We start from the raw sequence: 19,360 nt of genomic DNA, 5'->3' as shown, positions 1-19,360 counted from the left end.
TCTTAAGATTTTTCTTATAAAAGGCCCTCTATATGGCGGAACTTGCGTAACGCAAATGGAAAACTATCTTTCACCTACCTCATCTATCAACAAGTGGGATTAGAACCTGATTAAGGCGGAAAAAAATGTTTTTATTAAATATTAATTTCTTATTTAATTAATAATTCTTTAAATATTAATAAATTCTTGTTTAATTAATAATTTCTTTAAATATTAATAAATTATCGGACATTTTGTTACAGTAAGTATTGGTTTAATATATGCTGTTCTTTTTCTGGCGTTATTACTGTCTCCCGCTAATACAGCGGTAAGTCTACATGTTTGCAACGCTAAAATCAGAGGTTCAATTCCCCTCGGTGGGCGCAGCAGATAGTCCGCTGTGGTTTTGCTATGAGAAAACACACACGCCCTTATTATTTTAACAGTTAAATTAGATTCATGAGTTGTAGAAATATATTTGTCTTTTTAAGTGCAAAATTTTACTCTTTAAATAATTTTGAAATTTAGGGAAAATTTATCATGGGTAATAGGTAAAAGTGAAAATCCGTGCTGTTTCAAAAATTTAAGGAAGAATCAACTTCCTGTGGGATGGAAAGCGAATAATAAAGCGTGGTTGACAAGTGCTATATTCGAGGAATTTTTGAACAAATTAAACAAAAGAATGGAACAATAAAATAGGAATATTCTACTTTTTCCTAGATAATGCTGCGGCCCGGCATGGCCAAGCGCGTTAAGGCGTTTGACTCGTAATCCGAGGGTTGCGGGTTCGAATCCTGGTTGCACCAAACATGCTCGCCCTTTCAGCCATGGGGGCGTTATAATGTTACGGTCAATCCCACTATTCGTTGGTAAAAGAGTAGCCCAATGTTGAAGGTGAGTGGTGATGACTAGTTGACTTCCCTCTAGTCTTACACTGCTAAATTAGGGATTGCTAGCGCAGATAGCTCTCGAGTAGCTTTGCACGAAATTCGAAACAAACCTAGATAATGCAACTTGTCACCCAAAAGTTCAATTTTGAAATGTTCGTTTACTCTTTCTACATCCATGTACAGCCTCTAGATAATGGAATTATACAGTGTATAAAACCGAAATGCAGAAAATTGATGCTTCAGCATATTATTACAAACATGGACGACTGTAAGAGTGTATCTGAAATGACCATGAAAATTGACGTGTTATATGCAATTGCATTTTTAAGTCATTCAATCAAATGCGTAACAGATGAATGCGAAATAAAGTGCTTTCGAAACTCTGGGTTTATTCTTGATAATGGCGAAGATTCTGGAGAAGTTGTTTGTTATGACGATTCTAGTGAAATCCAAACTCTGATTGAAAAAATTGATGGAGATGATTCATTGAACATGGAAAGTTTTGTGAACGTTGACAAGAATGTTTTAACAGACACTGATGAAAATATTTTGAAATCTATAATAGAATCGCAAGATGGTAACAGTGTGAGAGATTCAGAAGATGAACAAAATGGAAAAGATAGTGAGGAAATAGAAATTCCTACTTGATAGCAAGTGCTACGTTATATTAACACTATCAAATGGTATATAAAAATGAAAAGACGGTAGAACTGGCGTTCTCATTTAATCGCATAAGAAAGCCCATTAAAAAAACAAAACAGTTGAAATTGGACACTTTCTTCAAATAAATTTAATTAATAATTTGTGTACTTATGTATATTTTGAATGTCTATTTTTGTTCTTATTCTGATAAATATAACATAAACAGTAGAATAACTTTATTTACAAACGTCTTACTTCCCTTCAATCAAGCAAGTATAACGGTCTGCTCAAAAATTATATATAATTAAGGAAATGCACGTTCACTATGTCAGTTCCGTGCAATTCCGCCTTGGACAAGTTTTACTTTATAAGGAGAAGAAGCCTATATGTCGGATCACTTAATAAGGTAAGATCAGCTTATGACACATCCTGATCTTGTAAACGTGAAATATGAACTGGAAAATATTTCAAGTGTGTATCTCAATTTAAGTGAATGTTTAGAATACCAGTACATTACGTTGGAAAAGGTATTGATTGAGGAAGGTGACCCCGCTAATGCATCTGTGACTGACCATGAAGTTGAACACGAGGACATTACTTTTTGCAAAAGTTTCCAGACGTGCATGTGGTATTTAACGCGTGTTTTTCAGTTGCAAGAGAACTACTTGCTTCTGCCACTGGAGGTAGTAATGTTAACTAAATTTCCATAGAAATCGTGAAAAGTAAGCGATATATATATATATATATATATATACATATAATAACATCATGCAACATAAATTTTATTCCTGGATGCTATATGTTATTTCTTAATTTCTTATGTTGTAAAATTACATAAAATGGCCATCATTCCCTTCAAACTTTGCTTTCGAGACCTGGATAATGAAATTTAGAAATTAACCTATTTTCTATGTAAAAACGAGCAAATTTGCACATTTTTATTTACATAAGGTCTGAATAAAACGACATATGAATCAAGATTTACATGTATTTATACTAAAGTTATATAAAAATAAACAAATTGTTTAAAAGTGAATAGATTTTTCGAGATTTGCGTATGTAATGTAAATCACTTTCAGGTATCAGTCCCTGAATATAGTCTCGGCATTCGACTTTGTTAGACCAAGATCTCTGATCAAGTCATTGAGATCTCTTTGGTTGGGGTAGTATGGGTTACTCTCACCAGGTGCACCTCTGAAATTGTATTATGGATCTTCAACATCTACCTCCTCTTCTGATTTCCTGCTCTCATCTGAGGATTGCTGCTTTCTCTCTGGCGGAGTGGGTACATGGAGCTCAGGGCAGTGTGGCACTAGGGCGATGAATGACGGGAGGTCCGGATACATGAGAGCAGGTGCATTCCTACCAGGCCGACGTTTGGAATGATCCACCACGCAGAAGTAGCAATTGCTTGAGTGGTCAGTGGATTCACGCCAAATTCTTGGAATAGCGAACTTCATGGCTCTCTTTTCCCCTCTGTACCATCCTGTAAAAGAGCAAAATAACATTATTATGAAGAATAAATTTATTTCATCCACAACTAATATGTAAGAGGTTCATGCAAAATATTTTATATGTGATATTTTTCTATACTATTAGAAATAAAAAAATTAAAGATATTTAAATTTTAAAAGGTCTAAAATTTGTATAATATAAAATCTTACTATTCTAGCAAGCAGAAATTGTCCATTTTACTGTCTAGAGTTTTTATGCAGTGCTTGCAGGTTAAATGAGGTGCCCAGGGTTTGTCTTGATTCCCGACAGACATGCCGAAATATGCCTTGTAGGCTTCACACATTTTAGCAGATTCTGTCACAGAGTACGTTTTCGCTCTTGTCTTGATAAATTGGCCACATACATAGCAGAATGCGTCTGGAGAATGTTAGCATCTTCTTGATGTCATCTCTGATAAAATCAGATAGGTCTATGTGTTCACTTAGGCAGCTAGAACTAAACTAAAGGGGTGAGTGGTGAGCCCCTGTATATATGGAAAGTTCTAGAAAATTCTAAAAGGTTCTTGAAAATTCTCGTAAGTCCAACAACATTCTAGAAAGTTCTTGAAAATACTTGTGAGTTCGAGAAAATTCTCTATCAGCTACTCAGCACTGAATCTACCTGGAATGTTCTGGAAACTGGGTTAATTTGAAAATTTCATTACCCAGATCACAAAAGCAAAGTTTGAAGAGAAAAATAGGTCTTTTCCATCTACTTTAGGCATAAGCAATTGGGAAATAACACTTTCTGCCCAGGAACAAAAAAAAGTAAAAATTTTGTTGCACAACGTAATTTTTGGTTTTTTAGTTAGGCACTACATAACTTTGAAATTATTATTTATACAGAAAGGGAAAACGACCTTATGTCAACTGTGCTTTATCAATAGTTATAATTACAGAAACCAACAGCAAAGAAGTTTTTATTTTTATTTCTCATTTTATAAAATGGATTGCTGGTTGCAAATAAAGTATCGTTTTCTTTCCTCAGGCAGATCTTTATGCAGGTGCTATTTTCATTGAACAGTCCATGGACTGGAATCTCTATTTATCCGTTACTGTTCTTTTAGCTGTGGCAGGTATCTTTACTGTAACAGGTGAGATCACTCTGATATTTTTAAAGACTCATTTCTATTTTTACATTTATCACTTTAAAGTTTTCAGTATGTGTTTTGATATATTCGTGTTTTAGACACACTTAAAAAACGTTGAACTAAAATTAAAAGTAAGAATATTTTATAAAAAAGGAAAAGAAAAACGTGAAAATATGTGCTTTATAACTGGTTTAATTATATAGTTTTCAATGTAAAGAAAGAATATAAAATAAAGAAAACTTGTACTTTTATTAATATATTTTTAAAATATATTATGAAGAAGAACGTTTAAAATGTTTTAGCTCTGGAAGAAATATTACATCTCTCTGAAAACTTCAGGCAGCACTGACAGTCCATTGTATATAAAAAAAAAACTTCTTTGTTTATTGTTAACCACGAAGCTACATAACGAGCTATTTCTGCTTTCTCCACTACAAATATCGAAACCCGGTTTTTAGTGCTGTAGGTATGTTTTCTTATAGGGAAGCCACATCGGGCTATCTGTTGAGTCCACCGAGGGGAATCGAGTCTCTGATTTTAGCGTTGTAAATCCGTAGACTTGCCGCTGTACTAGCGGCGGACTTTTAGTATTATAAGTCCGCATACATATCACTGAGTCACTGGAGGGTTATTTTCGAAAACAAACAAAATAATTACAATTCTTTTACTGATGAAGCTTAAAGCGTGAAACCATCATTATTTATATTAATTAATTAAAATTGTTTTATTTCCTCTGATTTACACGAGATTCATGGTATTATCTGACAGCAGTATAATTCCTTCCTTTTTTAATATTGATTTTATGAAAGATATAAACAAGTCATCATTTTGCTATAATTACTTCAACTAACTTACTCTTTTCTACTATAAACCTCAAGTCTTATGTTTCCATGTTCTGTAGGGGGCCTGACAGCTGTCATGTGGACTGACCTGGTACAGACTGTATTAATGATTGTCGGAGCCTTTGCTTTAATGGTCATGAGTAAGTCATTTGACTTTAGTCATATTTTTAACACATATAGAGTTATAGCTTCCAGAACGATGGACTACGGAAACACAAGTAACACAACATTTTAAAGAGAGCCTATTGTAAGCGTGGCATAAGTTAAGCTTACTTTCTTAATGGCAGCGAGATGTTGATATTTTCCAGTTAACCACAGACAACTCTCATAAAAGTTACACAAGTAAATACTATTGTATAGTTAATATTTATCTTCACTTGCATAAAAATAATTTATGTTATTATCTTAGTTTATAAAATTAGTATTGTATTAGATTTTCACATGTTTTTGTTTATTTGTACTCCTATCAATATTTAGGTTTTATCAAGGTTGGAGGTTACCATGAGCTTCTAGAACAGTTTGGAACTAAAATGCCCAGTGATTCATCAATTGGTTACAATTCTGACAACAAGTCTTGTAGTAGTGTTCCAGATAATTACATGCATTTATTACGATCTGCTGACGACCCTGAACTCCCTTGGACAGGAATGACCTTTGGATTAACCATTTCAGCCGTCTGGTGTTGGTGCACGGACCAAGTAAGGCTGCAAAGAATATAGTATAAAAATAAGATAATAAACATACAGTTACTAAATTATACAGTGCCTAATGATATATATTTATTCTTTAATCACTTTAAAACAAGCACGATATATATATTTTAGGCTTAGTATTGAAAGCAAATTTTATAGGTTTACATTTACAAGTATAGAAGAAAAAACTAAAATTTCTTTCCGAGCTAAAAAGCCATATGTGATCTATCAGTTAACAGGTTGGGCTGCATGTAGTACAGACAATAGATCCAAGGTACGAGGTCTTCGGCTTAGCTATGGGAATGTTATAAATGCAGAAGTCAACCCCGCTAGTTAGATAATTGTATTTATATAGGTAGACGATGCTGATGAGTGATTCATTTCTCTGGTCAACAGTCTTGAATGAAGAATGGTGTTGTGCAAACCTTAAGGTTGTTTAATTAGACTCTGTGTTGCAAAATATGTTGTTTAAGTTAAAACCACTAATATCAATTAACCAAAAACTGCATCTGTGTATAAGATAATGGGCACGGCATGGCCAGGTAGTTAAGTGCTCAACTCGTAATTTTAGGCTCGCGGGTTCGAATCTCCTTCACACCAAACATGCTCGCCCTTTCAGCCGTGGGGGCGTTATGTTACGGTCAACCCTACTATTCATTGGTAAAAGAGTAGGCTAAGAGCCTTACTCTGCTTAATGAGGGACGGCTAGCGCAGGTAGCCCTCGTGTATCTTTGCACGAAATTCTAAAAACAAACAAAACAAGATATATACTCATTTAAAAGATAAAAATTGTGTTTTAATAATTTTCTTTTGTTTCTATGCCTTAATAAAAATGTTTCATCTACTTATTTTTGGAAACAAGTTTTCGATATTTATCAAATTGACTTTTATTATAGATCTGTAGTAATATTTTTAGAATAAATAAAATAGTAATAAACTGAATTCGAGAAAAAATAAAAGAGGGAAAACTGTTAGTACTATCGTTTTATATTGTCTCCATTAAATTAAAAGAAAGTTGGAAAAGTATCTAGAAAGTTTTATATGTATTAAAATAAAAATTAACAGATAAATTCCTGAAATAATGTGCCACACTTTGACCGGCGAACCACGGTTTCTCTGTTTTTTTTTTTGTTTTTCCTGTTTTTTTTTTACTTTGCAATATGGCAGAGCAGAAATTGACTATTTTGTGCATAACTTTGAAAATTAATTAAAATTAAGTATTTTATATAATACATGATATAATTTAAAATCAACCAATAAAACACAGAATATCGGTATTTTTGTATATTCATGACGTGCTAAAAACACGTAGGTCCAAGAAGTATTGATAAAACTGAAACAGAAACAATTATAACCTGGGAGCTTTCCCAGATTGCACCAGAAGAAGAAAGGCCCACCTTTCAAAAGCGCTCGGGGTTTCTATTTCTGTATTTTTGTATATTTCACGTGGATTTCCGTTATTTGAATGCTGATTTTTAAAATAAACGTACAACACTAGTAATGCAGGCTTATTCAGGTTTGTATATCCATGAAAACAAAACTACTTTAAAACCATATTCATAATTAACCAATTACATTTAAACACAAATTAATATATAAATTTTATTTATATGTCTTTCACTCTAGGTTATCGTACAAAGGACTCTTTCTGCTAGAAACTTGTCTCATGCCAAGGCAGGATGTATTCTTGCTGGATATCTCAAGTTTTTTCCGCTGTTCTTAATTGTATTTCCTGGTATGGCTTCCAGAGTTCTTTTTACAGGTATAAATTCTATACTTTCTTAGGTTTTCAGTTTTTTACTTTACTGACAAATGCGTTATTTTATAAGTATACTTAATCCAAAGTCATGTTAGTGGTTTCAGCCAATTAAGAAAAAAAGGTACTATTATAACTAATGTATTTACAGAGGTTGAGTACGTTTTATTAGAACGATTTTGGAGTCTCATCACAGCTTTACAGTCCATGCCGCTCTATCCTGTCCTACTCTATCTGTCGGCTGTGCATCTTGAAAATAGCCCCTATAGTTTCCATTACAAAAGACTCGAGCATAAGGCCGTATCAGAAGCATTCCGCCTCTACCCAGTGACTTCCATAATGCATATGTTGTACAAAGACAGGATTTTTGAAAACCCTTTTTCAACAATCTTATTGCACAGAAATATAAAGGTGCCACAGTTGGCAAAAAAATACCGGTAGTTCTCATATGGAATAGCATGAATACACGTTTTACTCTCCACCTTATTAATGTAGAGTCAATTTAAGAGCTTTACCACGTTGTTACAATCCATGCAGTGGCATAACTATAGCTGGGACAGATGCCACATAGCTCAGGCTGACCACATCCCTCAAAACTTGTATTTGAAATTTTGAATATTTACTTGAGGGAAAATATTCTGATATATGGGAAAAGTTTTAATGGGTAGGTAGCAGAATATTTTACTCCAATGCCCTCTGAGACATAGTTAATACACTGAATTCATAATATGTCGTGGAAGCAACTTGGGTATATGTGATTAGTGTAGCTTTTTCTGACGAAGATCCTTCTTGATTTGTTGTGTATTGTTGCCTGCGACATATGAATGACTTTTAACTTTGACAAGTAATAGGGATAACACGTTTTGAAAATTCTGAGTCTCCATTCTGAGCACACTTTTATGATCTGAGTGTATTAATATTTTGTGTCGAAAGAGTTCGTTCATACCCTTCTCAAATGCGATAACTTTTCAGTAACATTGCACTACTTATGTAACGCCAAACAATTTCAAAATGTAGTTCTGATAAATTCAGCTTCACTGTAACTTCATATCGACTGTGATTGTCACGTGACGTGCTGATTTGTATATTCAAAATAATTGTGATATAATATACTCGGCCTCTTGGCCATATCTGAGGCATTACAACAACCACAATTTTTAAGTATCTGAACAAAGCTAATATCACATATAAAAAAGAGGTAGTTTAATATCTACTATATATTAAGAGAAATCAGTTCAATAATCAGTTTAAAAGCATTTTGTTAGAAATCAAAACGTATAGTAAGTAGCTTGGCGAACGCATAACCCAATGCAGATTGATCTTAACTAAAGAATGCGACCAGGCCCAGCCCTCTAGAATGTCTTAAAGTTATTACTATATGTTACGTTTCTTACAGCTTCAACACTGTGTAAAGTTAAGGCTAGTAACAACACGGTCGAAATGATAGCAGTGACAACAATTTATCAATACATTTAAATTGTCCATGCTTTTTTGATTAAATTAAACATGTGCATTAAAAATCACTGTAATTTAAATACTTGTGAAGCAAAACCAGTCAAATGCTCTTTCACCCTTTAAATTGGAAAAGTATACAATTTGCAAAAGAATTTTTTTTGTAAAAACGATAATAAATTTTAACTACACTCAAGCTTTATATTGTAAAAAAATTAATTAAAAATAGTGATGAAAAATAGAACCAAGCTACAATAAAAACATTAACACTATATTGATATGATACCTACACAGAAAATAGCATATTCTGTAAACATGTAATCTACAAAAATAAAGCTATATAAATATTTTTAAGGATATAATATTAATACAGTTAAATTAAACAAGGCACAGTTAGGGTAAACGTGTTTTGTATTTTTATGAACTTCCATTATTTGAAGACAAATGCTGATTTCAAAAGAAATGTGGTGACACTAGTATGATAACATTTAGATTATTATATCCATAAATACAAAATGAAGCTAGTACTTAACATATATTCTTATGTGGTGTTGGTATATTTAGATTTGTTCAGAAACATAAGAATAGTAGCAAGAGAACATATAGAAAAATTGTATCAGTAGGTCACACTTGGCAAGAGGTTAAGCTATTAGAGGTGAATTTCAACATTTTGTAAAATGACTTGTTAATTTTTCGGGTACCGACATTTAAAAAATTAATAATCGTACTACAAAATGATTTTTATTTAAGATATTACGTATGTATATATATAATATATATATATATATTTAAAGACAGGTTTTGGTTGTGAGGGAGGTATTTCTATGTTTGATCCCTACACTTTTTACAAAGTGAATGTTCTACTTACCAAGCTAAAGGGATAAACATAGTTACGTAATTTTTAAACTAAGAATACCACTTCCCTCACTTTTTATAAAAACTTTGCTTCTCGGGCAGTATCTCAGGATCTTGAGACGACCACTAGCAAGATGCCAATTTTCTTTGATATTCTAAATTTTGCATCTCTCATGGTCGAGATTGAATTTGGGACTTCTAGAACGTTGATCAGTTGTTTTAGCTAAGTTGTTTGATCATTTTTAGACTAATTGGAATACGATCTAAGAAACTACAGCAGGGGCACAACACTCTTTATGAGAAAATGTAACTAAAATAATAAAATGCTTAGGTAGTTAAGAAGCTCAGTGTTAAAATTAGGATTTGAGATAATATTTGAAAAGATTTCGTCAACTGCTTTCTAAAAACATATTGTTTATACATTTTTATGTTACATAATAAAAAAATGAAACAAATTAACAACATTTTCAAGGGGATCACTTTTTCTGTCCATCCCATGTAACTCAGAAAATTAACATCGGACGTTACTATTTTTATGAAGACATTATATAACTTCAGCTATAAAAAAACTCACGTGTGTTCAGCAAAGAGTTAGCTAGCTCTCCGTTAAATGAAATGTACCTATATCATTGCAAAATTAGTTCGCTCATTGTGAACCGTCGATACGATATCTAGTTTCAGGCCAGATAGTAGACTCAGTGTTGTTTGTAAGCTTCAAAAACTTTTGTATATGAACCATTATTATAATTTGTGTTATTGTTTGTATATTAAAATATATTGTATTAGAAAAGAAAACTGTGTATCAATCTTATTAGCAAATGTAATAAATTTGATACATATGGACATCTAATTAACCTCTAAATTGCAATTATCATTTATTTCAGGCTGTTTAAAACGATAATACGTAACATATTAAATTGGAGGCTCGTGCCCGAGATATGAATCAGAGATAAAATTTGATCTAAAGCACAATTCAAATCATAATATTAATTTATAATTATCATTAATAACAAGGTTTGATCATGTCTGATTGTAAAGATTTTCATGAATCACTCTCCCTCGAACAACTATAAAGCTATAACAAAAGCTAATTTCTGGAAATTGCCAAAGTTTTAGATTTGTTTGTTTGTTTCTGCATTTCGCACAAAGCTACTCGAGGGCTATCTGTGCTAGTCGTCCCTAATTTAGCAGTGTAAGACTAGAGGGAAGGCAGCTAGTTATCACCACCCACCGCCAATTCTTGGGCTATTCTTTTACCAACGAATAGTGGGATTGACCGTAACATTATAACGCTCCCACGGCTGAAAGGGCAAGCATGTTTGGCGCGACGGGGATGCGAACCCGCGACCCTCAGATTACGAGTCGCACGCCTTAACGCGCTTGGCCATGCCGGGCCTCCAAAGTTTTAGAACTAGAGGTTAAGAACTAAATGAGAACAATAAACTAAATACTTCTTATTGAAATATTAGTTGTCGATGATGTTTTGCTGTGTAAGTACCATTAGGGGAAAACTCTAGTGCCCCCACTGCCCAATAGAGGTTGATTGGTAAAAATAAGTTAGAAATCCAGGTAAAACTAAAACAAATCGAACTTGAACAAGTCGTGTTGAAGCCGAGAAATAAAAAGCTTGCACTAAAACCAAAAAATAAATTAGGCTGAAAAAAATGGAAATTCGACTCTGATTGGCCAAGGTAAAATGACAACTTTGAACATATAATCGATATGTTAAATTATCATTATTTAATAAAAATGAAGTTAATAAATATTTCTGATACTTTGAAAAGGTTGCACATCGTAAAATTGCCATGATTATTAAAAAGTATTTTACTTGGCAAAGCACAAGTATCTTGTGTCATTCTCTCTCTAGAAAATTGTACAAATTCTTATATGGTTAAGGCAGCAATTCTCAAAGTTAGTGCCAGAGACTTATCACCAAAATAATCAAACTTGAATGAAATTTACCCACAGTTTTGATGTCTGAACTGGAAAGTAAGCCTGAAAGCATAACCAATTGGACTTAAGGGCGTGAGTAGTCAACATCTGTGAAAAATGTGTCCCAATTAATTTGAAGTAAAATATCTTCTTTTTGCAGTTTTGAAAATTAACTGTTCAAAATTCACAAAATTTCTGTCTATTGCACTTATTAAGGTGTCATTTATCAATAGTCAGTGTTACGCTTATTTGTATGAAAAAAGTGAGTTGCTCAAGTTATCATGTAACTTCTTTGGTGTTTCTTTGATGCATGTTTAGCTGTCCTGAATCTTTGTTAAACGGTTAATGATCATTTCACCAACAGATATTTTTAGGTTTGTAAAGATCTACTGACATTTTGTGTGTGAAAAAAAAACAAACGTTTTATTCCTTTTAAACCCAAACACTGTTTTGAGCTCCTCAAGCTGCCATACAACTTTCCTAGCGTCTAGCTTCGTTTTTCAACATTTCCTGAAGTACCTCTAACAACGTCCTATAATTTTGCAAGATTCTTGAGGGAATTGCGCACAAATTTTAAAATGTCATGTATCAAATTTATAGTGTTTTCAACAAGATACACCGATATTGTACATTTTGTAAAACTGTATTATGTGCATGTACTGAACAATGGGCATAAAACGTTTTGAGATGTTCTTACGAATTCTATCCTGCAATTCTGAATAAATCCAAAACCTTGTACTTGCCACATCGTAACAACGTTCATGGCAAAAAATCCTAAAAAAAGCACATCTTTAATTATTATGGCTACTGCAGGAGCATCAGTTTTGACTTTGCCATTCAAACTAATAAGGTTTTTATAAATGTTAAAAAATACTGCTTGCATGGCTATTATGATGCTTACTTGTTCAGTGATTGATAATCAGATGTTTTATCAAAGGATACCAATTCATATCTTTTTTACCTTCTTTACCACATTTCTGAGAAAAGGGTTTGTTATTACTTGTAATCGTTCATGTTCAACACAATTTTTTGCTTTTGTTTCAATCACTTCTCAAGGTCAGCTGAGACTCCTACATATAAGTCAAGTAGCTGATAGAGGCTGTTTCGGCATCAAAACTTCCTCATGTGGATATATCCTGTATTACTATAAACTGCAATGATTCCAGGATTTGCAACTTACTTAATTTGTGCTGACTTAATATTTTGAGATACTCTGGCAGATAAAATACTCACAAAACTTCTACCTGAAGTATAGTTACTAAGTTTCATTACAGTTATTCTTTATAAGCATGTGTTTTTCACGTGCACTGAATCGTTAGGTGGTCTCTCTCCAGTTGCAGAACCCAACAGGTGCTGATGGTTTATGCACTTTCGTGTGATTTTATTTCAATACATGCAGCCGTACTGAACTGCAATCATCTTATATAATGAACGTTGCTAGCAAGATCTTGCATTGCATTAGATAAAAAATATCTTCTTTGGTTAAATATTCCTACCAGTGATCCTTACATTTGGAAAATGTCAGAATGCCTGAATGCTGAACTATTGAACAAACTGAAAAAATCCTTTTCCAGGACTGAGTTCCATGCTATACAAGAAAATCAAGTATACCATGTAGATGTAAATGCTTTCTGGTTTACTAAAAAACTTGTTTTTGAAAAGTGGATACGTAGTGGTTGGTTTGGTGTTTTTTTCTGACATCGCAACTCATCTCATTTATTAAAGCATTTACTGGATTTATTAATGTCTCCTATATCTATTACACTTTTCTAAAATAACTTTCAATGGTTGAAACTAAAAGTGAATGCTATTACAAGTACAAAAACGAAACAAACAGTGACATTACCACTAGGAGTTAAATTTTTTTTTTATAGATTAAAATTAGTTCATTGATATTAGCTTAAAAATTCCAACTTGCAACTATGTTATTTGTGGCTAGTTTTATAATATTTTCCTTTGTAATGAGGCAACTTATAAAAGCTTTAATTGACTTCAAAAATGTACTACATAATATATAGAAAAGGGTTTGCATAATTTTATGTTTTATGTACATTCGCATATTTTTATTTAAACACAAATAACTGTGCTGAACTGGAATGTTACATAATGAACACTGCCAGCAAAAACCCTGCACTGTGCTAGATACAAAAAAATACCTCCTTTGATTCAATACTGATCCACAGCACCTACCTTTTGCTCCAAAATTTGGCTTTCATCATGGTTCAGCAGTAAGTAAGGTTTGAAATATTGTAAATTGGATTCAAATACTCGTGATGGGTCTATCTAGCTCAATGTGTGCTTTGCACTTACTACTGTAAAAATTAAGACGCTTTAAGAATATGAAACGTATTTCAATAATTACGTGCATTAATATTGGTATATTTATTTTACAACTTTCTTTTTAGATCGGAAACTAACCGTAATAGTTATAAGCAAGATAAAAAAATACAAAGTCTAAATTAAAACTAATGATTTAGTGAACTCATTCAAATCAGTGCTAACATACTTATGTCTCATTTAAATTTTAAATAATCTTACCCTTTTTCTTAGTCCTGAACTTTTATACAATGTTTTTTGGCAATAAATATGTATACTAATATTAAAAAATATGTATTTATTTAAGTCATACAGTACCTCTCTCCTGGGTTCTATCATTTTCTTTTGTTCTTCTATCTACATACGTCAAACCATTAATTTAATGGAGGAAAAATTAACAATATTATAGAGATGTTCCGTACCACAAACCGAAAGTTCCAAACGACTATAGTTCATACTAAAAAGAAATTAAGTTTATTTGTTGCCTTTCACTGAGTTGACTCAGAATCATCAGGCAAACAGGAGCCAAATCTGGAATTTTAGTCGTTGCATAATTGAAAATATGTCAACAGCGTAGTGTTCCTTTATTTTTAGTTTTGCTTCAAAGTTTCTTATGCTTACGTTTCTTTTTTCGGGAAAGATATTTTTACCGCTAATAAATATGAAGTGGTGCCCTATAGATTTGTGCTAGGTGCAAGTGCTTACTATTAAATTGTCAACGACCGTGTGAACGTGAGTAGTATTTATTTATTTTTTTAGCATTTTAGATGTTGTTTTTCAAACTAAAGAAATACGTTAAAGCTTATGAATTTATGATGTATAACTCCCTTGTACTCTCTGTGTTAGATAGAGCTTTTATACAAACTTCCTGAGGTTAACTAACCGGTACTCCATTTACCTACACCTTCTTTCTACGAAGAAGCTTCACAATCTCAAACATACGTAGAAATTGCTACCTTTGCAATAATCTGTTGCACAATAACTGAGGCCGAACTCTGAATTTGGGAGTCCATGGTTCGTGCCCTGTTGTCATAAGACGCACTCCACATTTTGGGGCCATGGAGGCGCAATAAGAATAACAGCTTTCAAGTACTGTTTGTTTGTTTTTGAATTAAACTGTTCAGTGCCGTAGACGAAATAACTCATCCAAACCGATTGCTAACACAGTGTCACGGACGAGTTAATTCGTTCTCAATAATACCTAACTTCAACGCTAGATGTCAGCACCATACATGCATTTGACCTACTCACAAATTGTTTCACTTTCGATCCAAAATGGCGTCACGATAGAAGTTACAAAATGAAGAATAATTAGAGTTGTATTGTAGCAGCTGAAATACTTGGTAGTCAACATGTTAAGCACAAAGCTACTGAATAGGCTATCTGTGCTCTGTGCACCACGGGTATCGAAACCCGGTTTTTACGATTATAAGTCCGCGAACATACCGCTGAGCCACTGGAGGTCTCTTAAGTACTGGCAGTTGATGTTATTAACTAGCTACTTGCTCTCTAATCTATCAGTTCAAAATTAGGGATAGTTAGCAAAGTTAGCTTATCAGCAACTCTGTAAAAGTTACCGAAATAAACAAATGGAAATACAACCAATACTTTAAAAAAAAGACTAAGCCTTACCCTATGGTCAACAATAACTTTGTAGACTTACGACGTGTTCAATTCCCCAGAATGCGCTTGGCGCTTATAGCCTATTCGTTAGGAGTCCTGGTGATTAAGGCAATCGACTTGCAACCTGCTAGTCTCTGGATCGAATCCCCGTCACCGAACATGCTTCTATCAACGTTGAGAGCGTCATAATGTCACAATCAACTCCACTACTTGTTGGGAAAAGAGTATCCCAAAAGTTGGTGGTTGATGGTATTGATTAGCTATTTTTCATTTAGTCTATCACTGTTAAATTAGGGATGACTAGCACAGATAGCCTTCGAAAACTCTGCGTGAAATCCAAAACAAAATACACCATTATCACTACTTTTGCGCTAAAGTTATGTGAATTATAGAAGTTCTTTTCCACTTTCAATTTGTGAACCAAAGATTCAAAATAAGAGACGTTAAGCCTTATATTACTTAACAATTATTGTATTTACTCAAACTACAAACTTCTATTTTAGCTCCATGCTGTTACCTAGAGTTACATTTTGTGGAGACAAAATAGGGATTTGTAGCTTGAGTAAATAATGTTTAAACTATCTCAAACCTTGTTTGCTTATTTTATTTTTATGAACATTATATGCAGGTTTTATGATTCCCAATTTTTTAGTGATCTAGTTTTCTGTCTTTTTTATGTTGAACTATGGACAAAGGATTACTTCATGTAACTAACTTTATACATTGTAATGAAAATAAATAAAGCTAGTAGCTAGCTGATACGGTTCATGATGTATAGCCAGTAGCTAGCTGATACGGTTCATGATGTATAGCCAGTAGCTAGCTGATACAGTTCATGATGATTTGTTCCAGTTGTAAAATATTAAATTGCAGCTGCAGGTTTTGTAGATATTTGCTTGAGAATATAGTGAACATACACTTTCCGTGTAACTAAATTATCTCTCTATATAATGCATAGAAATTGGTAACCCTCAATAAGGCGAAATAAAATTACCAGTAGAAAAGGAGCTTTTCCAAATAAAACACTTTTGTCTAGAATATCGTTTTAAATAGAATTTTCGTGTCTTCTTAAGTAATTTCTATGAATGTGTGTAACAAAATTTAATATTTTTTTTTTGTACATTTTCATATGTGTACAGACTTAACATTCAGCAGAACAGTATTGTTGAAACTGAATCTTTATTGTTTAAGGTTATTTTGGCCCGAACGTTCTATCAGAATTTTGTGCAATTCCTTGGAATCTCATAATATTAAACATATTGTTCTAACAATAATGTAATTTCTTTGTATAGATGAAATAGGTTGTTCCAACCCTGAGGTTTGTAAGGCTGTGTGTAGTAACGAGGCCGGATGCACGAATATTGCTTACCCTCTTCTAGTTTTGAAGCTTATGCCACCTGGTAAGTATAATCTTTGTAATTTTGGAAACTGAGAATATATTTATAAATTGTGTTATTAGCAACGCGTAATATAATGTTTTGAAGGACTAAAGATCCTTGAAAACATAAATAAATTGATCCAGAGAGTTGTTTGTTGACTTAAAAAGTAGTGTGCCTTTCTAGAGAAAATGACCTGTCATCCACTCATTTATTTACTAAGAATAATACATTATTTTAACCACAAATATTTATTATTTTAAACAAAAATATCTTGCTACATGTTTTGGTTATGTTTGTTTATACCATCATCATGTAGCAAAATATGTTTGTAATAATAAATTATAATGGTTTAAATGGTGTATTAGTTTTATTTAATACCCATCAGTGACACAGCGAAATGTCTACAGACTTACACCACTAGAAAGTGGGTTTCGATAGCTTTAGTTGGCAGAGCACAGATAACCCATTGTGTGGCTTTGGACCTAACTTCAAAATAAACAAACTTTTTTATTTAAAAACGACAAAATATATGGGTAAACTATTATTTCACTCATTTGTTACTGATCTGCATTCATCGAATAATACAAGTCTATACGTTGTTAATTTTTAGCTATCTAACAATGTTTAAAGTAAGTAATAAATACTTTTTTATTTGATCATACTGATAATAAAAAAGATAACATTTAGGTTTTATCTTTAGGAAAATTTGATTCGATGTACTTTGCCCGATAAAACAGATGTCCTTTCTTCTTTAACACAAGTAACTGGATTTAGAACTACATAATCCTTATAATATGAGCCTAAAATACTCCTTCCTTGGTTTGTAGGTTATAACAAAAAATTTTAATTCCTTATTAAGTACTATTAAGATTAAATACAAGGAAGATTAAACATCAAAATAAAAACTATTTCACGTTATGTACATTTTTCTGATAATTCGCCTTATATGTATATCATGTAATGATGTACGACTTCCTGGTTATATATAATTATTTTTCAATACGGCCTTCGCAGTACCTTTTAAGACTAATTTTATGGTATTTGTTATAAGTATGTAATTTTTATTCATTAATTAATATTTGTATAGCTTTTCGTGTTACAATTTCCTTTCAACCAGACAATAATAATTGTAATTATTACTCTTCTAGAGAATACTAATAATAATTCTTCATTATTCTGCAAAGCACCATTACTGATCTCTAAATTTAAACTGTCTTGAGAACCAAAAATAGTGTTACTAATATAAAATGTGTTCCCCAAAAGCAGAGACAGTTATCCTCAAAATGTAAAGGGTTTTCAGTATAAAAGCATATTTAAATACATCATACGAAGGATGACTTCTTCAGAATTATATCACGTTCTCGGTACAGAAACGGCAAGCTTCAAGGCCAGGTTAAAGGTTTTATTGGCTCTAGGCTTTTAAACTTATAGAGGCCCTTCGAGACAGAACCTCTACGTGCAATATATTTATAGCCATAGCTAGAGGCTCCCTAATTAGTGTGAGGCCCTGGGCTTCAGCCCGGTAAGCCCTTGCCTTAATCCGGGGTTGACTAGCTTTTATATGTTCGAAGTGTAAAAATTTAGAACAATTTATAACCAGTAAAATATTCAAAGTAATTCTGGCGTCGACATCATCTTGTTTTATGTTTGTACTGCATTTGTACAAGTTGTAACACATTATCGTATTCAGGTGCAAGAGGCCTAATGCTGTCCGTGATGTTAGCAGCGTTGATGAGTTCTCTAACTTCGATCTTTAACAGCAGCTCAACAATATTCACCATAGATATCTGGACGAGAATCAGGAAACAAGCAACAGAAATGGAGTTACTGATCGTAGGACGGTACACTGAAGTATTTTACATTTTGCTTTTTATTAGAGTTTAAGAGCTTGATAAATTTCTCTAACTTGGATTGAAGCTCAGTAGGCTCGATAAGAATCATTAAACAAGCGTCAGAAAAACAGTTATTGATCTTTGAATATTGTATGTCTTGAAGTTTTATGTAACTATGATAACATTTAAATTAACAACAGGGCTATACAGCATTTTAGTTTTGTTGTTTACTTTTAAGCATAAAGATGAACAGTTGGCTAGCTGCACTGTGCCCACAACAGGGAAGAAGTCCTGATTTTTAGCATTATAAACTTCCAAACTTACTGCTTAGGAGTTGATGATACAAAGAATGGGTAACGTTGGCAAGGGATACAACTACCTTTAAGTTAACTTTGTAATAGCACGCCTGCATTCAACCGTACGTGTGAAGACTTATAACACTAAAAATTGTGCTTCCATAACCGTGGTGGGTAAAGCACAGATAGTCCATTGTGTACCTTAACAAGAAACAAACATACTTTTTTATAACTTAGAAAATAACACTTTTTCTTCGTAAACTTGCATTAATCTTCGCTACGGACTATGG

General features: G+C 32.8%; 1 protein-coding gene across 6 annotated transcripts in view; it reads left to right on the top strand.

The window, feature by feature from the left end:
• Window positions 1-19,360, top strand: part of LOC143237156 (sodium/glucose cotransporter 4-like) — a 50,385-nt gene that overhangs the window by 13,476 nt on the left and 17,549 nt on the right. For 5 of the 6 annotated variants that reach the window (XM_076476097.1, XM_076476096.1, XM_076476095.1 and 2 more), the window contains 6 exons: window positions 3,993-4,098; window positions 4,997-5,077; window positions 5,415-5,635; window positions 7,256-7,391; window positions 16,856-16,963; window positions 18,633-18,783. In XM_076476097.1, the coding sequence (XP_076332212.1) occupies window positions 3,993-4,098; window positions 4,997-5,077; window positions 5,415-5,635; window positions 7,256-7,391; window positions 16,856-16,963; window positions 18,633-18,783 (803 nt within the window). Of the gene's footprint in view, window positions 1-3,992; window positions 4,099-4,996; window positions 5,078-5,414; window positions 5,636-7,255; window positions 7,392-16,855; window positions 16,964-18,632; window positions 18,794-19,360 lie in introns of all 6 variants that reach the window. The other variant, XM_076476100.1, reaches the window with a different exon arrangement.

Source organism: Tachypleus tridentatus, chromosome 13, assembly GCF_004210375.1.
Source record: "Tachypleus tridentatus isolate NWPU-2018 chromosome 13, ASM421037v1, whole genome shotgun sequence".
NCBI classification, from domain to species: Eukaryota; Metazoa; Arthropoda; class Merostomata; order Xiphosura; family Limulidae; genus Tachypleus; species Tachypleus tridentatus.
The sequence above is the reverse complement of the archived record's forward strand: the minus strand, read 5'-3'. Positions and strand labels throughout refer to the sequence as shown.